At 37.6% G+C, this 21,746-nt stretch overlaps 1 protein-coding gene across 6 annotated transcripts in view; it reads left to right on the top strand.

Annotated features, from left to right (window-relative positions):
- UNC80 (unc-80 homolog, NALCN channel complex subunit) overlaps window positions 1-20,322 on the top strand; it is a 237,775-nt gene extending 217,453 nt beyond the window's left edge. For 5 of the 6 annotated variants that reach the window (XM_082396407.1, XM_082396408.1, XM_082396409.1 and 2 more), the window contains 6 exons: window positions 3,723-3,861; window positions 6,320-6,376; window positions 12,888-12,969; window positions 13,922-14,033; window positions 15,012-15,211; window positions 16,390-20,322. In XM_082396407.1, the coding sequence (XP_082252533.1) occupies window positions 3,723-3,861; window positions 6,320-6,376; window positions 12,888-12,969; window positions 13,922-14,033; window positions 15,012-15,211; window positions 16,390-16,656 (857 nt within the window). In that variant the 3' untranslated portion in view covers window positions 16,657-20,322. The remainder of the gene's footprint in view (window positions 1-3,722; window positions 3,862-6,319; window positions 6,377-12,887; window positions 12,970-13,921; window positions 14,034-15,011; window positions 15,212-16,389) is intronic. The other variant, XM_082396411.1, reaches the window with a different exon arrangement.
- The last annotated feature ends 1,424 nt before the right edge of the window (window positions 20,323-21,746 follow it).

The raw sequence follows: 21,746 nt of genomic DNA, 5'->3' as shown, positions 1-21,746 counted from the left end.
TTGTGGTTAAGTAACTAAGGGGAGCCTTTATTCCCCTTTCTCCTGGCCATCTTGCTTAGAAGGTCAATCAGCACTTACATGACCCAATTGGGCGAGGAAAAGTGAGCACTGCATATGCTTATGACTCAGAAAAGACCAGCCAGCTATATTATCTAGAATGTAAAGCAGCAGACTGTCTTGAGGGCATACAACCTAATTTGAGTTAAGAGTGTCCCCAGTAACTGAGGCAGCCAGGAGCTTCTAAAGATTTGGTGAAATGAGGGAAAATCCAGTTAAGAACACGCTTCCATATATATGCATAATAGTTTTAAAAAGTAAAAGGTGAAAGGTGAAATACCCCTGTCATTTAATGTTTTTTTAACTGTACTGATTATTTTCCGGTTGTGTTTCAAAGACACTCTGCTATAACATTTAGAGCAAAGTGTACTGTTAATGCCTTATGAAAACAAAATCTAGATCTTCACTCAGAGCCCCTCTGTACCAAACAACAACAAAAAGCCGCACTCTGGGACTTCCCTGGTGGCACAGTGGTTAAGAATCTGCCTGCCAATGCAGGGGACATGGGTTCGAGCCGTGGTCGGGGAAAATCCCACATGCCGCGGAGCAGCTAAGCCCGTGTGCCACAACGACTGAGCCTGTGCTCTAGAGCCCGTGAGCCACAACTACTGAGCCCATGTGCTGCAACTACTGAAGCCCGTGTGCCTAGAGCCCATGCTTCGCAACAAGAGAAGCCACTGCAAGGAGAAGCCTGCACACTGCAACAAAGAGTAGCCCCCGCTCACCATAACCAGAGAAAACCCATGTGCAGCAATGAAGACCCAACGCAGCCAAAAATAAATAAATAAATTAATTAATTAATTTAAAAAAAAAAGCCGCACTCTGAACTAAATTAAATAGAGTTGAGGTTAGAATTTTAATTAAGATGAATGAAAGTATTTTAATACCCTACTACAGTTGGATGTGTAGGAGAAGGAAAGAAATAACTGCTTTGTCAAAGCACGCATCAGTGGACTTCCCCGGTGGCACAGTGGTTAAGAATCCGCCTGCCAGTGCAGGGGACACGGGTTCGAGCCCTGGTCCAGGAAGATCCCACATGCCACGGAGCAACTAAGTCTGTGCGCCACAACTACTGAGCCTGTGCTCTACAGCCCGCGAGCCACAACTACTGAGCCCGAGTGCCACAACTACTGAGCCCACGCACCTAGAGCCTGTGCTCGGCAACAAGAGAAGCCACCCAATGAGAAGCCCGCGAATCGCAACAAAGAGTAGCCCCTGCTTGCCGCAACTTAGAGAAAAGCCCGCGCGCAGCAACAAAGACCCAGGGCAGCCAAAAATAAAAATTAATTAATTAAAAAAAATGTTTTTAAAAAGCACACATCAGTATTATTTCCAGATTTAGTTTCAGGGTTAAGTAGATAACAAAGTGATAATCATACTGTTCTGCACCAGACCTACAGACATATTTGTTTTGAAATCATTGCTCATGGAAATAATCCTAAAATTATAATTAGGGAAATCATGAAAGACCTTGACCAAAAAAACAAAAACAAAATGAGAGAGATAAGGATCAGCAGTTCGAGTATTCAATATAAGTCCTAGTAATAGTCCAGAACTTAAAGTAATATCTATTTTTCTTTAATGGTTGAAGTAGTCTCTCCCAGAAAAAATTTTAAATATGGCAAATGATAACAACCTCTCTTAAATAGAGCTAAATATATTTTGCAAGTAACCTCATGAATTAGAGGATGACCAAGCCAGTAGGTAGGAAGTAGAGAAGAAAAGTAGAGAAGACATAAACAGAGATAGCAATGACCAAAGGCCAACACTCATACGCTTACAAGTATGCAAGTTTTTGCTAATATCTCTGCTCTCAAACATCACAACCATCCAATGACAACAGGGTTGCTAACACATAACGTGGTGTGATTGTGATGTGGATGTGTATTAATTTATAAGGTGGGGTATGAAAGCTAGAGGGTTGACACCTTTGAATTAAACAATTTTTCCATTCAATCATCAAACCTGTATTAAGACCTAGCAGGAACAAGATGACGAATAAGAAAGTATGAGAAAGATATATTCTTTGCTCTCTAAAATCTTAGATATAGTCTTGTAGAGGAGATGACAGACATTTTTGATAAAGAACACTTAACAAAAGTGTAAATGAGGGACTTCCCTGGCGGTCCGGTGGTTAAGACTTCGCCTTCCAATGCAGGGTACACGGGTTCAATCCCTGGTCGGGGAGCTAAGATCGCACATGCCTCACAGCCAAAAAAACCAAAACATAAAACAGAAGCGATATTGTAACAAATTCAATAAAGACTTTAAAAATGATCCACATCAAAAAAGTCTTTAAAAAAAAAAAGAGTGAATGACACAGCATTGTAAATCAACTGTACTTCAATAAAATAAATAAATTGAAAAAAAAAGAATGGAAGGCAGCACATGATTAATCACCAAACAAATATTGAAGGAGTAAGTGTTAAGTAATATATGAGTTTGGATAAGAGAAAAAAGTCAATGGAATTTCAGAAAGGTCTTAGCAGAAATAGCTCAATGTACCCTACCACATTTTTTTCATGTTTTTTAGGGCACATTTGATTACTCTCTTCTCTGTGAACACATCTAAAAAGGAAATACCATTCTATAACAAGAATCAACTTCAAGTCAGTTATATAGCAAATTAAAATTTTTAGCACTTTTCGTATTCACCTCTTTGGTTTGAAACAAATTTCACTAGAAATATGACCACTTGGGTTATTTTAAATAAATGACGTCAGACAACCTTACATGGTAGCATAAGTTCACCAAAATTCTCTGTCAATCAAGATGTGTTTTCTGTTCAGTTACAAACAATATTTGCTCACTTAGAATGAGGTCTCCTTGTCACAAATATTGTGCTAAAGTTAATTTTCATATGGATTTGAATATGTTAATTTCAGCTTCTATGGAGAAAGCAAGACTGCTTCAAATTTTAAATTTAGGTTAAAATAAGCACTTGTTTCTGAACTTTATGGGTTTTTAAATTTTTTTCCAAAAAATACCTGAAATAGTCTTTCCCTCAGCAGTCTAAAAGTCATGAAATGTACTGAATGTAGTGTTTGAATGTCAAAAATGCTTGATTTGTTCAATAACAAAGTCCCTTACTGAACTATTTCTGGAATGTTTAAAAATTATAGTCCAGCTTTTCTGAAATCTTTAATTTGCAGATGCCCCTTGATTTTTACAAATAACCTACTTGTAGAAATGGACAAGAAGTTTACATATATTTCATGAAGGCTATTTGAGGGTGGGAGATGTGTAGATGGGAAGAATTATCCTTCATCCCTTCGTGCAGATTAAAAACTAAGCCCCCAAAGGTCTTTTTTTTTTTTTAAGATGGAGATACATTCATGAAGTTTTATTGAAGCTGTTTCCCTCACCCAAATGAAGTAACCAGTCACTTTAACTCAAAGTTCTGTTCGTATTCTCAAAATGACACTGTTCAGTAACCCTAGAGGCTCAGCTGTTAAAGTCTCTGGTTTTATAAAAATAGTGAAGATGTTTCTTAAGGCCCCAAAGGTCTTAGTTTTGAATCTGTACAAAGGGACGGATGATAATTTAGCTTTACATACTGCCCTAAATTTGCATACAAGCCAAGGATGGAACCCAAGTACAAAGCTGGTCTGGGTTTTCTGGTCCACATCACAGTTTCCTAACACTGCCTTCTCTGGCCCTTTCAGATGACTCTGTCAGCATGCCCAGTGTGGTAAGTGAACAAGAAGCTTACCTCCTGAGCGCCATTGGAAGGAGGCGGTTCTCCAGCCACGTCTCCAGCATGTCTGCACCTCAGGCTGAGGTGGGCATGTTACCCAGCCAAAGGTAAAGAGCCACGGATATGTTATACTCTGCCTTTGGGGGCAAAGGTAGAAATTCTGAAAAAAGGACTAAAGAGAAGCAAACAATCAATGTTGTTAAGTAGACCATTCAAACAACTTTTCAACGAGGGTTGCACAGGCAACAACTTGCGGAGAGTTTTCTAAGCCAGGCCAGTAGAAGGGATCTCAATTTCTGATCCAAACATTGTTTCTCCTTAAAATTTTTCTATAAACAGATATATGGTCTTCTTTCATGGTCTTCTTTCAGATGACATTCTTGTATTTCAGCTATAACATCAGCTAAGCTAATAATGAGTACCTGGCAAGTGCATAGGACTAGCTTGATATAATGTGGTAGTTTAGACTTCTGGTGTATCGTCAGTATTTAGTTGGAGGTAGTGATGCTTAACCAAGCAGAAGAAGACCTATGCCACTATGTGTGACGTTGGGCATGTCATTTAACAGGAGTCCACAGTTTTCTCCTCTGTGAAATGAGAGGTTAGCTAAAGTTGGTCTTTAAGGTAACTTCTCTACCTAGAGAGTTTTATGTTTCCATAGCTAAACTCTTTAAAACATTTTCTTTGGTGTTCTCTGCCCTCTAAGAATATAGATTTAAAACTTTATATATATAGTTTACCATATATATGGTTATATAGGAAATGATCTGACATAAGAAATAAAACATTATCTATTTCAGAGGCAGTATTTTTACTTCAGAAACTGAATTCTTTCAAAGAAGCAGTCTTATGTGTTTTTATCTAGTTTGTTTATTCTTATTACCTATAGAGTCATTGTGGTATAACTTATACATGGAGAATAAGAACAATCAGGGCACATTCTAATGCTCAGATAAAATTAGTTTACATGCAGAAATAATTACCCTAGACCTATATCCTTTAGCAAATCATTCCTGAACTGTACAGATGAAATAAAATTTGTGAAATAAAGCCAAACTTTGGAGAATATTGAAAAAATAAGGGGAAATGATAAAAGATTAACAAGTAAATTGCATCTTAAAAAGAAAGCATTATTTATGTACTATTGAGTTATTACAAAAATTGGTAGTATATAAGGATTACTATCATTGTAAGAGATTGCTTTACCTACCATTTGGTAATTTATCTTTGAAAAGGAAGTCTTATAAATAAAATATATGAACAAAATCTGAGCCAAACTATAAAATACCCAAAAAAAGATGTGAAGTCATACAAGCAGTTAATACTGGTAAGTAGTGATTTATTTTTAATTGCTAGAAATGTGCAAACTTCTATCAAGAATAAACGAAAACTATCTAGCAGTCTGTTTAAAAGTTTAAATTAGGGAATTTTACGTAAAGAGTTTTTTGGTTATTTACCTAAAATAACTAGGCCATCAATTCCCTTTGTACATATCCATTAAGGAGTTATCTCATTTCTGGGGAGAAAATTTGTTCTATTATGGATATACTAGAAATCCAGAAAAATAATATAGTTAAACCTTCTGGGCTAGGGAAGGTAATGATGTCTCTGTGTGTTAGGGAAAGCCTCTTTCTGGGGATGGTTGCTATTTTTACAGTATACAATTAGGTGAACAACAATTCTCTAGAGGCAGGCACTCCAGTTTTCTAAATTGTTTAATTCCATCCATTTTAACAACTATTTATTGAGTGCCTCATGAGTACTTAGCTCAATGCTAGGCACTGAAGGAAAGGGAGAGAAAGTATAACACAGTTTCTGTTCACAAATTCCCATATCAGTGTGATCCAAATTAATCAATAAACTATTTAATTATTCTTTCACCAACCTGACAGGTTTCTTCTTTTGACATTTACAATTCAGTCACTAGAGGATGGAGTAAGGACGTAAATTCGAGTTCCATGTGAATTTTCCAGGGTTATCTTCCTTCCATTTGTTTACTTGCATTTTCACTGCAAAATTAGCAGGTGAAGTCGGGTTCTTTCTTTGCTTTTCTTAATGGCATCAGTTCCAAGAGCTGGGTTGTGGCAGTTCATGGTAAGTGGTTTCTGTGTGATCATGTCATAACACACAAGAAAGAAGCAGGATCCTAATCAATGAAACATCTGTACATATGACAGGTGAAAAATCATAACCACCCAGCCAGATGGTTACCAAAGGAATGATAGTTTTGTCTTCTACAGATTTGTTCTGCAATGCGTTCCAGAGCTCCTGTGTCCATTCAGAGCTCGTTTTAAGTCCCAACTCTTGACCAATAAATAGATCACTCACTCCTCTGAGAGTCGTATCCACCCAAAGCCCCTCCTCCCAGTTGCCTTGAGTCCTAGGTCTTGACAAACCCAGCACAAGGTGAAATGGTTGACTGTCTCCTTTTCCTTCCTTGTTCTGTTAAATTTATTTATTTATTTTTGGTTCTTAGAAGCAGAAAAGTGCATGCTTTTTTTCTTTTTCTTTTATTTGTTTGCATTTTCTTTCCCTAAATGCTTCATCTCCCTACCCCTCCTGCAGTGAACCTAATGTCCTCGATGACTCCCAGGGCCTGGCCGCCGAGGGCAGCCTCTCTAGGTACAGTGTCAACGCTACCTGTGTATTGGTGTCTGTGCTGGGAAACGAGCTGTTCCCTGTCTCCTCTGTCTCTCTGTCTCCTCTCGCCCCGTCTTGATATCGATTTCCATTCCTTGCCCTTTGTTGCTCATAAACACACGAGCCTGGAAGTCAAAGGTGTAGCCTCCTTTATTTTCAGCTTCAGAGCTCAATCAGAGATGGCCTAAAAAGTTAACTTAAAAAAAAAAAAAAATTCTTGGAGTTCTCCTAGGGGCTTATCCCATGGACTGTCTCAGGAGTTTGATATGCAAAATGTTAAATTTATCCCACCTAATCATTTTCTCCCATGCTGATATTCCTTAAGAAACATTTTTTTCAGAAGCCTTTTAATACAACTCCCCATCATTAGGAAGCCTCAGTCCAGACAGGTCTTTCAGCTAATACCACGGATGATAAGAAAACAGTGATGCTATAATAAGAGTACCAATGTCAGTACGATTTATATAATTCCCTCTCTTTGATGCATGCAGCATGACAGGCTATTATAGTAGCTTGTTCAAACAACACTTACATAAAGAATGTTTGTCCCACCACGAAGATGACCACCAAATTTGCCATGAAATATCAGACACAAACATTTCTTGGTGAAAGAAGTCTTATGATGCAAACAATATAATGGCTTAGCTATTGGTTTAACGCTTCAGAAAGGGGGACTGCACCTTTAACACTCAGTTAAACCACGGCAAACATTCCTAATCTTGTGCTGTTGATTCACACCTCTCAACTAATCCTCATTAGGGGTAATGCTTCTTGTTCATGCTAAGAGTGCCTTTGTTCCATCTCAAGATAAAATACTCCCTTTCAGGTTTGCATTATATAGTGAGTTGCACCCGTGTTTATTGCTTTATCACAAAGACGAGGAAATGTTGAGAGGCCGTTCCTGTGAAAGGTTGTCCTTTGTTTTCTTTGCATCTTGTTCAGATTTCACATTTTCTTCCACAATTGAAAATGGGAAATTTATTCCATCATCCGGTGTATCTTTTTTTTAACTGGCTCCATAATTCATGACATTCATTTGTGTTTGCGAGCCCCTGCCTGGACAGGTCAGTCTCTTATTGGTGGTAAATGTGGAAGTGCTGCAGAGTGCAGGCTTGATTCCATTACCAAGAGCTTTGGGGACGAGGAAGAATGGAGCAGTCCTCAGGGAGGTTTCCCTTCATTGTTCACAGTGTTGGTAGAGCTCTGAACCAAGCCTAGCACCGTGACCACTGGTTTCAAAGCATTCATTTGTTTAATGCTTAATATTACATACGAGACAGGAGAACCTAGTTAGGAAGATGATTTCAATGTCGAGAGTAGAAAGTATTAAATCAGACTTCCATTGGCTGACTTTGTCCCAGGCCTTTTCTAATTAGGCCAAATTCTATTCTTGCTGAGTAAAATGCTAGTCTGGGGTTGGTAACAGAAGGCAGGAGTTTGAGTTGATTTTTATAAACTCTCCCAAGGACTTGGCCCTCTCTGGCAGGCTTAAGGGTTCAAATGACTGATCTGGAGTTGTCTAAACCAATCCAATCTGCTCTGGGTCCAGTGTTGATAGGAATAAACCCAAAGTTCTTGCTATCTGAGGGTGGTTCAGAGCCAAAGCTACAGGTTTTATCTACAGTTGAATTAGTCGCTCATGCGAGGACACTGATGACTGTTTTAGATCAACTGTTGTTGATCTGTTACTCCTGTAACTGGTGTGTTTTAGTTCTGGGTGTCAGTCACCTGGATTCATTTGTGGTCATTAAGAAACCAGAAAATGAGGCACTCACTTTGGATTCTAAATAATTCTGTAAATGCAGAGGCGTTCCAACAGGCGTAGCACGTCCACCTTTGCCATACACTGCAAATCATATCTCTTGAATTCCATCATGTCACCAAGTTCTCTTTGGAGGAGAGGAACTTTTGGCATTTACTAAGGGGTGGGTTTATAAAATAGGATATGTATTTTTTATATTTGGTTTCCAAGCTTTCTTATTTTTGGCATGAAACTTCTTTATGCTGCAGACTCTTAAAATCCTAAAGAAGCAGTAAGACATTAACAATGTAAATTACATTTAACACATACCTGAGCACTCAGGACCTAAAAGACACCCAAAGTAATCCTAACGAAAACCTGACTCCAAAGCTTAAAGAATATCAGCAAGCAAGTATGCCTAACGGAAAGTAATAAATCCTGTTCCTCCTCCCAACCCCACATTTTGATAAACTTTCTAGGGATTTGATTTTGAAAGAGCACTTGTTTTAGGCAAAATGGGCAAGTTGGTCTGAGGGCTAAATGAGGAAGAGACCAGGATAACAGTATAACCTGATGAATAGGTGGAAACCAATAAAAATTTTGCAGACCTTTAGAAAATTTCTTCTAGGATTTTTCTTTAACCTGTGCTAACTGGTTTCTTATAAAGATTCATGGCAAGAAGTATAAGCCTATTAGAATCAGTATGCTGAGAAAAAATTTTGTCTTTTGGAAATTAATAAACTGCAATAATATTTCATGGAAGAATTTTCTTCTTTAAGAGTGTTGCTCGTAGAAGTACAGAAACTTCATTGTAGTTCTTCCCTCCCTGTACCCACCCCCAAGTACACACACCATGGACCATATTTTCTCTCCAGAAGAATATAGACATACAAAAAGTTATTCAAGCACTTAAGCCTAGAAGTTTATACTTGAGAGTTAAATTTTGTTTGGACACGTTAGAACATTTTGAAAGGCAGGAACTGACAACCAAATCTAGCTTAAAAATAAAAAAAGAGAGATTACAACGCTATTTGATTCTGTAAGGGTAATTTTAATTGCAGTGGAAAATAAGAATGTGGCTCAAGTTTGAACAAGATATACAGTCTGGGTGAAACAAAATAAAAATAACCTATCCATCTCATGATCATCCACATTTTCAAAGTATGCAAACTTGGCAAGTACTCCCAAATTACAAAGAAAAGATTAAAACAAACTTTTTATGTAGCTGAGAATTAATAGCTAAGAAAATGTGTGTTGTGATACCCAGAGAAGTGTACTTTGCCAATGCTAAATCAGTTCTTACAGGATAACTGAGATCCAGATTATTCCCCCTTTTTATCTGATTCCAGTCTCTAATCTCTAAATTCTGTGGCATTTAAAATACATTTTCTTGGATGTTGTGGAGGCTAAGTAAATTTTAAACAATAATCTTTTACTGGGAAAGGGAAGAGTAGGATTTTGTCTACTGTTTATGTCTCTGTCCTCTATAAATGCTTTATGGCTCCTTCAGTGCTGGCTTTATGCATCCCCATCACAAGGCAAGCACTCAGGGAAAATGGCTACGCTGTGTGCTTTGTACTCCCCCTATAGATTTCTCTAACCATATTAAAATTGAAACTAAAAGTACAGATAAAAGCAATGAAAATACAAATTCATTTTCTCTATACTAGTCTCACCCAGTACTTCTACTTAAAATTTTTATTTATGAAATCTATTTCTAGATTGAAATACAGCTTTTTTGTACTTTGAGATGAGTGATATAAATTTTTGTTGTATTACTGAATGGCCCTTTGTTCCCCTATCCTTTAAGAAATACCATTAGTTACATACTCCATTAGGAGATACATACGTGTTTATACACTCCAATCCAAGTCTTCATGCTGAAAGAAGAGAAAAGAGGTCATTTGTGCCAGAATTGTCTTCTAACATTGTCTAAATTTCCCTAGCTTGTAAATTACTTCCTTGCATTTTGAGTAAGGTGTTTTTGGTTTTTGCAGAAAGTTGAGTCACATCAGTTCTGCCAAGACCCAAGTATATTTACTTCTCTAAAATCCAGATCGTTTGCCATAGTAATGTTGTTTAGTGACTCAAAAATACAAAGGATGATTTTAACTTCCATTTAGAAAGTTTTATTTGCTTTTATACTTATGGTTTTGCCTTTTTATTTGGCAAAACAGTGGAAATCAGCCATTCTCATTCCCAAGATTAAAATTTTTAGGGAATCAGTTTTCCCCAGAGAGATGCTTCAGGCAAACACCATGGTTTTCTGATTGGTGTTATATTGCACACCTGATGGTCCACACATCACAAATCCTACACATGACGGAAATACTACATGACATGGGGAGAAGGTAAATTGAGACCACTTTTTATATGCAACTCTAATTTGATATAGACCCGAAATTACTTCTGCATAAATAACTTCAGTTATTAATTTCTCTGGCTGTTTATTATTAACATATCCTCTGCATGCAGTTAATCCAGACCTTGAGGTTCCGAATATAAACATGTTAGCATCACATTCTCAGGGAGAATATATACATATATATATTAGCTGAGCTGTATTTCCAAGGACACATCCTATAATTTAATCATTTATATTTGCATTCCGTTGATGAAATATTATATCATTTACATAGAACAGCTAATTACTAAAGCTTATAAACTTGATCCATTTCTTAGATGTAAGCCTCTCTATCCATAGAGAAAATTTTGATGCTTTTGATCCTCCCTTGGAATAATCATGATGAAATTACCATTGTTTTGACATTTAACACTCCCTGAGTGACGTGTATTTCTTTTCTTGCACCATTTTTTTTCTCACAATCTCAGATTACTGAATAAAATGAGACAAGTGGACTGCCTCTATTTCATTTTCTCTGCCCAAATATTTTTAAGACATTTTATTACCTACTTCCTTCTAGTGGTCTAGAAGCAATAAATTCATTACAAGTGTAAAACAAGGAAGCATACTATGTTACGTCACTTTTCATGTTCAAATCATTTTACATCAACTAACTTCTTTTCTCTACCTTAATGGGAGGTAGGTGGTAAGTATTAACCTCCCTTTATGGCCAAGGGAACTGAGGTAACATTTAGATGTCAATGAAGAATCCATTCCAGTGAAAGCTTTGCTTGGTATTTGGGAGAAACTTGTTTCTACTTTTGTGCATATGGTAATTGAATACTCTTTCCAATTTAAGACACGTTAAAATGTATAATTAATAAGGAGATGTCATTTCAAACATGCCAGCAACTTAGTCTGGATTGCTTATCAGAATTTATTGCACTGTTCCTTTGAGGTAATTTTCTGTCTTCATAGAAAGATCATCTATGGTACAAGGCCATATATGTATAAAAATAATGTACATTGATCTTTTGAACTTGATATTCAGGAGAACAAGAAAGTTAAAAAACATCTGTTTTTAAAACTCTTTATGGAATTTTGTATTGTGTATCCCAAATGGTCTAATTACAATATGATTACGTCCTTATTTCAGAAAAACTATGATAAACTCCATTTGGGAATCATTGATTCTCTTCTAGTGGAAATATGAGTAAGACTTTTAAAAAATGACACATGTGACTGTGTCAACCATGTGATGATGAACTAGTTGTTAATACAACAGGGGAAACATCTGATTGTCCATCCTGCCACCTGCAGGGAGACTGTATTTAGGTAGCTCATTTTTTTAAAATAGCAATAAATGCATACAGTCTTTCCTTTTCATGAACAGTTGCTGACTCTGCATTCCTCCGTGGAATATTTTACTGTAAAAACTATTTGCAGATGACTCTCCTTTTGCAAAGGCAAAGCAGAAATTAATTACCCATTAACCAAATCATCACAGTGGCATCATCCACAGGATTACAGTGTTCTCTGGGGCACAATACATGTCTTTTTTTCACCTCCACTCCCATTATAAATTCCTATTATACATGCATGCAGAATGAAAAGGGATCATGGGTCCATGACAGCGTTTTCAGCTTCACCCAACACTAAAATAGGGACCACTGCCAGCAGTCATTTTTGCATATAAAAAAGACACATACACAGTAAATTTGGGGGGAGCAGGTTGTTGCTTTTATAAATTGTGTATTATGTTTGGGTGCAGCTATTCGATATTAATTAAACTTCTAAGTTGTAATGACAGCTTAATTACTTTGCCAGCCTTTTCAATCTAAAATCATTTTTTACAAGACAGTTAATTGTCTATCCATGCGACTGTCCGTTTGCTCAGTCACAGAGACTTCAGGCTGCAAACATGTGTTGAATGTGACCCTTCACCCAAATGGATTCTGTGTCTGATGTGTTTGATATTCGTTCATCTTATTTTCATTTAAATTGAAAAGTTTTAAAAGGTGTTCCCATCCATGTGATAGAGTTGTACATGTTTGTTCGTCACCACCTTTCTCCTTACCCTTGAAAAAAAAAAATTGAGATTAGCATATAACATCTTAAGCCTTTTGGTGGCTTCCAAACCAGGGGTGTGATGTTTTGCTGAATGATAGATCCGGCATCAGTGATTGAAAACAGAATCTCAATTTTGGCAGCTTGGGGCTACAAGGCCTCGTCTTCCCTCCTAAACCTTTGAAAACTCCCATCCCAGGGATTCTTTCCCAACCTTCCTTCAAAGATAATGGTATCTTTGAAGTGACTGTTTCCTGTAAGTGACTTTGGCTAACACCCACCAGACGAGGGTCTCGTGTGCTTGCTCCAGGGCGCACTAACACTGCTGGTGTTCTCAACAGGGTGGCGAGCGTGCAGAGTGAACCCGGCCAACAGAACCTCCTTACTCAGCAGCCGCTGGGGAGGAAGAGGGGCCTGAGGCAGGTAAGCGCAGACCCTGGAAGGGCAGGAGAGTCATCCTACGAAATGGAAGGTCTACTCAGTTTTTAAGGCCCATGTATATTAAGACTATATTTTACCTTCTCCCCACCTGAAATAAGCAGTACAGAGCAACTTTAAAACATGGTAAGTGCTTGGGCAAGCGGAGAGTCTGGGGCTTCTATTTTTAGCTCTGAATCTTCTTATTAGCAAAGCTGATTACTTGGTAAAATAAGTGGGCCTATATTTTTATTTGCTCCCTGTCCAGAAACCTTTGCCAGCCAAACTACTGACAATGGAAGATTCGTTATAAGGTTGATTTAAGGCCTGTTTCTGTAGAGAGGCAGAGACAGTCGTCCTTTCTTCCTCGTTTCAAGATTAATAATTCAATTTAAAACTGAAATCGAAGTAAAGATCATCTTTATAAATTTCCCTAGGTGGGGTTCCTTTATGTTACTGTCTAAATAAAAATCTAAATGAGGCTTTGTGCTGTTGCTTTGATGGGAGCATCCCAGCACTGATTTGGAGACCAGACATTTTCCCAGTACCTGAGGTGTTTTTCATCAACCTCCCCTTGAGAGTTAGCATATGTTCAGCTACAGATTTTAGATGAGCAAAGGCTGATTGGTAAGCAATCATTGTTAGTTTTGTATCCTTAAATTCACTGAAATTCTCACTGTGACTATTTCAAATGATGTTAATGTTCATAGGATATATAAAGGAGTAATAATCATAAGATAGAAGTGGCTAAGGGGATGCCAGAATCAAATACCTACTTGTATTTAAATATGCAGAAAGAAGTTTATTTTATTGGCTATGAATGTTGAGGAATAACCATAAGACTCCACGGAGACCCACAAAGAAGGGAATAAACCATAGTCAGAATCCTCTGAGCTCAGTCTTTCCTCCCAGGCAGTTACACCCTTCTTGCTAGCTTTCTTCTGCCTGTTCTCTTTAGCTAAGACATCCTCTACTATCACGTCAGAAGACTCAGACTGAACCCAGAAACCGCCATGGGGCTCGGCTGTCAACCACCCGCAGGAGCATTCAACCTAAAACGAAGCCATCTGGTGAGGCCTCCTGTGTCCCTTCTGACTACACATTGACACGCTGCCCCGCCACACAGCCAGGAAGGCCTGCAGAGACTGAGCTCATGGAGATAAGCACACCTTTGGGGAGCCACTAGGAAAAGGGACGAAATTTCCCAGGAAACTTGAGTGCCTTTTTTTCGCTCACCTTCCCCAATTCCATCCCTCCCCTCATGCACCTAGGGAAATGGAACAGTCCAAGGTAAACCACAAATGCTATGAAATTTGATGATAGAAGATTCTGTTTCATTTACCCAAGCCAGGAAATGGGTTTGTTATATGTCTTACTGAAGACAAAGGAATGATGAATAATAGGGACTTTTAAATCTTGTTGGCAGTTGTTATGAGCAATGACCAAGTTCACTTAATGATCTATGCCAATTTTGTTTTTATGTAAAAACTATTTATGTGAAAAGGCTATTTAAAAAAATTTTTTTAAATAAATTTATTTTTTTATTTATACTATTTATTTCTGGCTGTGTTGGGTCTTCGTTGCTGTGCGCAGGCTTTCTATAGTTGCGGCGAGTGGGCTTCTCGTTGCAGTGGCTTCTCTTGTTGCGAAGCACGGGCCCTAGGCGCGTGGGCTTCAGTAGTTGTGGCACGCGGGCTCAGTAGTTGTGGTGCATGGGCTTAGTTGCTCCACGGCATGTGGGATCTTCCCGGACCAGGGCTCGAACCCGTGTCCCCTACGTTGGCAGGCGGATTCTTGACTGCTGCGCCACCAGGGAAGTCCCTGAAAAGGCTATTTTATGCAAAAATGATTTTTGTACCCAAGTCCTAGTCTTTGTAAGAAGGTGAAATCAATACATATACATAATAGTCTAATATGCTCTCATTTACTGATAAACCAGCAATGTCTTTACTAAGAAAAGTCAGGAGACACTTGTTAAAACTAATTATTAAGCACTGCCAACCTACTTTCCTCCTCTTCCTATTTACTGCTCTACTTCTGACCTATAGCGGATCAGAAACGATCTGTGACCTTCATCGAGGCTCAGGCGGAGCCAGCTGGTGCCCCAACAGACATGCTTCCTGCCACAGGCCAGCCACAGGGCTGCAGCCCAGCCCCATCCAGGAAACCAGACGGAAAGGACAAACCAGTGCTCACGTCTTCCCCCGCCACTGTTGTTGCTGACCTTCACAGCCTGTCTCCCAAGCAGGTGAGGGCACTGGAGAAACAGGCAAGTCTTGCTCCTTGCATACTTCTGTCTGGGAACCATTGAGATATGCCGATGTCATCCACATAACTTAAGTCTGGGTCTGTAATGTTTTGTTAGACAGACACTGGTCCTGTCATCATGAAAAAATAAAAACTGTGAAGTATATGGCCAAGAATACATCTACTTAAGAAGGCGTAAGAGAAATCTTCATACTCTTTGTTATGAAAACCCTAAGAAGAAATATTTCATAGTTAAAATAACCATTGAAAACCAGTATATAATACATGTTTGACAGTTCAATTTAAAAAAATATATAAATAAAGTTACCAATTTAGATGAAGCCTTTAAATATAGAACCTTCTGAACCCTGTGAGAGGAACTTTTGTTTTGATCTTTTTCGTCGTTGTTTTGATATTTTCTTGTTGTTTTAATTTTTTTCCCTTTTTTTAAAAAAATTATTTATTTATTTTTGGTTGTGTTGGGTCTTTGTTGCTGCGCGGGCTTTCTCTAGTTGCAGTGAGCGGGGGCTACTCTTCATTGCAGTGTGTGGGCTTCTCATTGTGGTGGCTTCTCTTGTGGAGCATGGGCTCTAGGCGTGCGTGGGCTTCAGTAGTTGTGGCACACGGGCTCAGTAGTTGTGGCTCGTGGGCTCTAGAGCGCAGGCTCAGTAGTTGTGGCTCACGGGCTTAGTTGCTCTGCGGCATGTGGGATCTTCCCGGACCAGGGCTCGAACCCGTGTCCCCTGCATTGGCAGGTGGATTCTTAACCACTGCGCCACCAGGGAAGTCCCTTTTTCCCTGCTTTTGATTTTCATCATTAAGTTCCCATGAGTCCCACATTCTTCTCATGTGGTGTTTAAAGAAAGCTAAGGCGCAATACACTATATACGTTTGTAAAGTCTTTAATGGTTAAAAAGCATTGTAATACCATTGTCTCATTTTTATCCTCACAGTCTACAGGATAAGTGGGGCAAAATATTATGCTCATGCAACAGGTTAGAAAACTGAGGCTTAGAAAGTTGGAAGGGCCTAGATGTGGTCTCACATATACCAAAGGCTAAAACTGGGTCCACCCTTGGGATTCCTTGTCCAGTTACAGCTGTACAACAAACATTCTTTGATCCTTTTCCCTAGTACCCATCCTACCTTTCCATGATGTTATGATCCTTTTGGTCATAGGGTGAGAGCCTCCCAGCTGAAGAAGGAGAAAAGAAGGAGGACACAGAAATACAAGGTGCTACAGCACATAGTCCCCTCTCTACTCAACTCTCAGACCCTGATGACTTCACAGGCCTTGAGACATCTATCCTCCTACAGCACGGAGACACTGTCCTTCACATCAGTGAGGAAAATGGCATGGAGAACCCCCTCCTGTCCAGTCAGTTCCCTTTTACTCCCACTGAGCTGGGGGAGACTGAGGTAGACCTAGATGAGTCTCATGTTTAATTCTGTACCTTTTAAGAGTTGTAGGTGTAGACAAGATGTGGAAGGGATCACTTTGCTAAAAGTTGAAAACTTGCACTTGGAAAAGATGAAAACATAGCACTTTACACTCAATGGGTAGCACAAATCCCAGTGGATTTTGCTGTCGACGTGCATATTGTTTCATAAACATCTTTTAAAAATCAATGGCTAAGATGGTTTGGTTGTGTGAAGACCATAAAATCTAGGGAGGAATAAAGGGAAAAAGCCATTTCACTGCACATTGTTTATGATTCAAGAAGCCTTGAGCAGTTGAAGATGTATACTATTACAGAGCTGCTTACCTAGGAATATTAACAAATAATGTGTTCTAAAAAGAGAAAGCAATTTTTTGAGGTTACATTATACATCTCATGCAAATGTTTATTTTTCTAATTTCAAAATCATTAAATCAGGTGGCTGTACAAGTAGCAATTTACATAAAAGTAATCAATAAGGAAAATATTAGTTTGGGGAAACTTGATAGCAAATAAGCCTGCAGCCATTTTTTTTTTTTTTTTTGATCAACAATACAGCCGTTTAGAAGAAGAAAAAATACTATTTTTAGAGCTGTGGACTCTTCAATACTTATTTTTTAACTGTCATTTTCATTGCATATTGTAAATCAAAATGCTAATGCCATAAGATCATTCCATTTCATAACACATTAGAGAATATTCTAGAAATTATCAGACATAATTCTGAACTAAGAAGAACCTAAATAGCCTATACTATAATAAAAATTAAATGTAAATATAATAGCTAGAAAGAGATGGTATTCCTACTTCTAGTCCTGACTACATCAATGCCAAGATTGGGAGATACTGGGAAATGTGATTACTTTCCCTTACAGTGTCCTGTGCCTGCCCTTGATGGCATATTTTCAGATATTATATTAAGGTTAGTGTTGTTAGAATTGGTTCAATGAAATAACTTTTTCTCAATGTTAACAATATTCATATCCTTTAGATATTAAGTTTATGAAGAAAAAATATAAAGTGAGCAATTTCTCTATAGACAGAGCTTGTATATTTTACTTTAACTTGAAGTTCAGTTACTTCAAGAAAAGTATAAAACTTGGCTTGTGAGGCTATATCTAGTGTGTTATTGATCCTATAGCAGGGCTTGGCATCATGTAGTTCAAGATTAAATTTCAAAACTTTAACAGTTTACATCAGAAAACTGTTACATAACTTCTAAGTGTATAAAAACTCATATATATATATATATGTAAATTGGTATGGTGGTGAGGGGGTGTGTGTTTTCTAGTCCTCAAGCTAAAGTTTAGACTGTGATTACATTGCAATGAATTTGGAACCCATTCTGTACACTTAAACTTTGACTACATTGGCTATAATATGGTATATGTATATATAAAGGAGACCTCCTAAACCCACCCAAATCACAAAGGAAACTTATTTTTCTCTTAGAATTGCTTATTAAACAGGCATTGTTTTTAATGTGATATATACTTTCAAATATAATTTGGGGTTTTGGTCTCATTCACTAATAGAATGAAAGATATCTGTGAGTTAAAGGACAAAACTAAAAATTTCAAATCTAAAATTTCAGAAAGCAGAGGTGGTAAATGGCCTCATCTATGTTTTACAATATTTTCAGGACATTTACACTTAATGCTGAGTTCTCAAATGCAGAAATATACATATATAAGTGGTTTTATGATTCTTTCTAAGCTGATATATTTCGCCTGTTAAAAATTATGCTGCTCCCTTAGTGTTAGAGGCCTTATGTTTGGTAATTACAAGTGTCTGTGCTATATGAGTCTCTATATATGTGCGTGTTTTGTTCCAGTTTCTTGATTCTTGACTCAAATTCTCTATGTATAATCGTATCAAATATTTAAAAAGTAAAAGAGTCAAAGAAGATTGTTAAATATCTGACCAGAATCCTATATACCTTTATATATATTTAAAAAGTATTGGGATGTTTTGAACATGACTATGCTGGCCTGTCTGCCTTTTACCCTGATTCCTTCACTCTAGTGTTATGGAAGTCTACTGGAAACTTTTTCAATAAGCTAAGTAATGTTGTACCTTGCAAAAAAGCCTCCACTCTGACAAACAGGGCCTTATAGAGTGGGAATGTTTTCATACTGGGACTATGGAGATTTTGCAGATGTGTACATCTGTTCCATTTAAGGTGCCCTTAAACGTGTTGAATGTAATGTGTTAAATGTTTATGTGTAATTGATAAAATATCTATATGTATGTGCATAAGACTGTCACAAGATGTATTCTCAGGAATACTGTTACCTGGAGTTTGAAGGAATAATTATTTAAAAAAACAAAAAAAAGTCAGGCAAGATTAGAAAAAGTTCAAGATAAGTAACAATTTTTTGTAATTCAAAATATTATTGAGTATATGACTAAAAGTTAATTATTACATATGATAAATATAGTATTGGTAATAGATCATTTATTAAGCTATGATTCTTAATATTTATCTTGTTCAGAGGAAAATTAAAACAGACACCTACTTCCCATGTATAAAAAATTGGACTCAACCAAGAGGTTGCTTCTTCTGAAATTAACTTTTGAGAGACCTTAGAATAAGCATGTATCATCCACGATAGTGGGTGTAGATTTACTCAGATTCAATTAAAGCAGTTCAAATTCTGGATACAGCATTTTATACAGCAAAACATTTTACTTTCATTTTTCAGTGTTTGCTGCTTTCTGTAATTCTATTAGATAAGTTGTTTTTTTCCAAAAAGGAAACTGAGTTATTGAGTGCATTGGGGCAAGGCACTGAGAACTACGGTGTCAAAAGGCATAAATGGGCATAGCAATGCTGGAGGAAAAAAAATCTGTGGAGTTTTGGGGTCTGATTAGGGCCTGTTGAGTAGGCTGGAAGTAACTGATTTGCTATTTCAAGCCTCCAAGAGTACCTTAGGCAGGATGATATCTCCTCCTTCTTGAGTTATCTATCCCTCCGGTCAATGAAAAACATTCTCCAGTCTGCTGTCCAGCTCTGAGAGTATCTGAGACAGGAATAGAGTGTATATAGGGACCTACAGGGAAGAAAGGATCATAAATAAAATGACAGTCCAAATTAGAAATTAAATATCCTTCCTCAAGTTATACATGAGACTAATAGTCTCCGGAATTTGCTGCTATCACACCTAGTCATGCTGTTGCCCTGTGACCTCACACTTCCAATTCCACGGCCTTGTCTTGGCAGTGAATAGAAAGCCCCACATCCTCATTTACTTCAGTGGATCCTAACTGCAGCATTTCAGAAACAAAGTTTGGTTTGACACTCAGGAGAATAAAAACAAGTTTAGGGCAGAATGTATCTGGAAAAACTTAAGACAAATGTTCTTATGTTATTTTAGGATCATTTAGGATTACAGATCAATGTACCTCCATATTTTTCAAAAGTCACTGTGACTGCAGGATGAAAATCCTTTATTAGCCATTTTATAGGTAAAAACAAAAGATTGACTACACAGCCAACGTCCCTCAGATGACTATAAAGTTTGTTATGAATACTGAATGACCAAAGAGCATGGAAAAAATGCATATGAATAAATACTGAAATGTTTATGAAAGATATTTATGAAAGATAAGACTTCTGTGTTTGAATATGCACATATAATAAAATAAATCTAAAAACATTTAAGATGCCTGATTGAGTTTCGTTTCTCATTTTTCAACATAGGGAATAGGTTAACTCATTCAGGAAAGTGTTCATTTTAGATCCCTGGGGTGTGCTTTTGTTTTGGATCCCTGGAGCTCACCTTGATATCTCTCCTCAACCCTCATAGTCCGGCCTGAGGTCACCCTTCAATTGGACACCTCCAATTCCTTCCTCCTATTCCAAATGAGCTCCATTCTACTCATGCTTTCCATCCCTAACTTTCAAAATAAAGCAGAATGGGCATATTGGGAGACAAGTTCCCCAGTGTGACTTCTCTGCCCAGGTATGACCGGCTGGAATGACTGGTAGATTTCCCAGGAGGAATGTTAAGGACCAGGTTATGCGCTGAATGTGGCCAGAACCACTATGGGATACAAGTTTACCACCAGTTCTTTTATACAAAGTGCTCTATCCTTACCCTCTAAGTTATGCTCTTGCTAAATCCTGTTTTTTTTTTTCCCCCTCCCATGAATTTGTTACCTGAGAAACTGTGTTCCCCTCTTGGTGGGAGTCGAGCCAAAAGACACAACCAAGCCAAAGATCAGGAGAAGGACCTATTACTTGCAGCAAGAAAGGGGAACACGGGGGATCTCTCCCAAAGCAGTGTCTTCCCAACAGCAAAATTGGGTAAGTTTTATGCTAAGGGTACATGCCTATTGATGAAGGGGCTTGGGCTGCGGACAGAGTCCAAGATTAAGTGGATTGAAGTCATGAGGGTCAGAAAAGGTCAACATATCATCTCTTAAGTTCCTGTTGATCTGGTGGTTGAGGCTTTAGGCTGATCATGTCCATTGAAAAGAACTGGTTGAATTTACAACCGATACACTATCTTCGCTATTGTTACTTCTCTTGCCTGATAACAGGTGTTTGTTTCTGCATTCTTTGTCCCCTTAAGATCATTAATTACTATACAAAAGAATCTGAAAAAGAATACATATATGTATATATACACCCGAATATAGAACTATATATAACTATATATAATATATATATATATATAATTGAATCACTTTGCTGTACATCAGGAAGTAACACAACATTGTAAATCAACTATACTTCAATAAAAAAAAAAATGACCACCTTTAGGACAAAATCACTTTCTTCTTCCTTAACAAAGACATCTCCATAGCTTATACCTTTTCTTACCCCAATACATAGCATATTTCTATTATTATATCTGGTACCTTTAACCACATATATTACTTAGAATTCTCAATCCTTTGAAATTTTAATTTTTAAATGAAAATAAAGAAGTGAATATTGATCATTGTGAACTGTAAAAAAAAAAAAAATAATAATTACTGAGAACTGTTCAAGGGCAAACATTGTGGCCAGGCTTAGATGACAAAATAGCTTAGGCCAAAAATGCCTTCTCTTATGTCAATAAAGCCATGCCTGGTTTTCTTTCTCCAGAG

The sequence above is a fragment of the Balaenoptera borealis genome (genome assembly GCF_965194805.1).
Source record: "Balaenoptera borealis genome assembly, chromosome: 6".
NCBI lineage: Eukaryota > Metazoa > Chordata > Mammalia > Artiodactyla > Balaenopteridae > Balaenoptera > Balaenoptera borealis.
The sequence above is the reverse complement of the archived record's forward strand: the minus strand, read 5'-3'. Positions and strand labels throughout refer to the sequence as shown.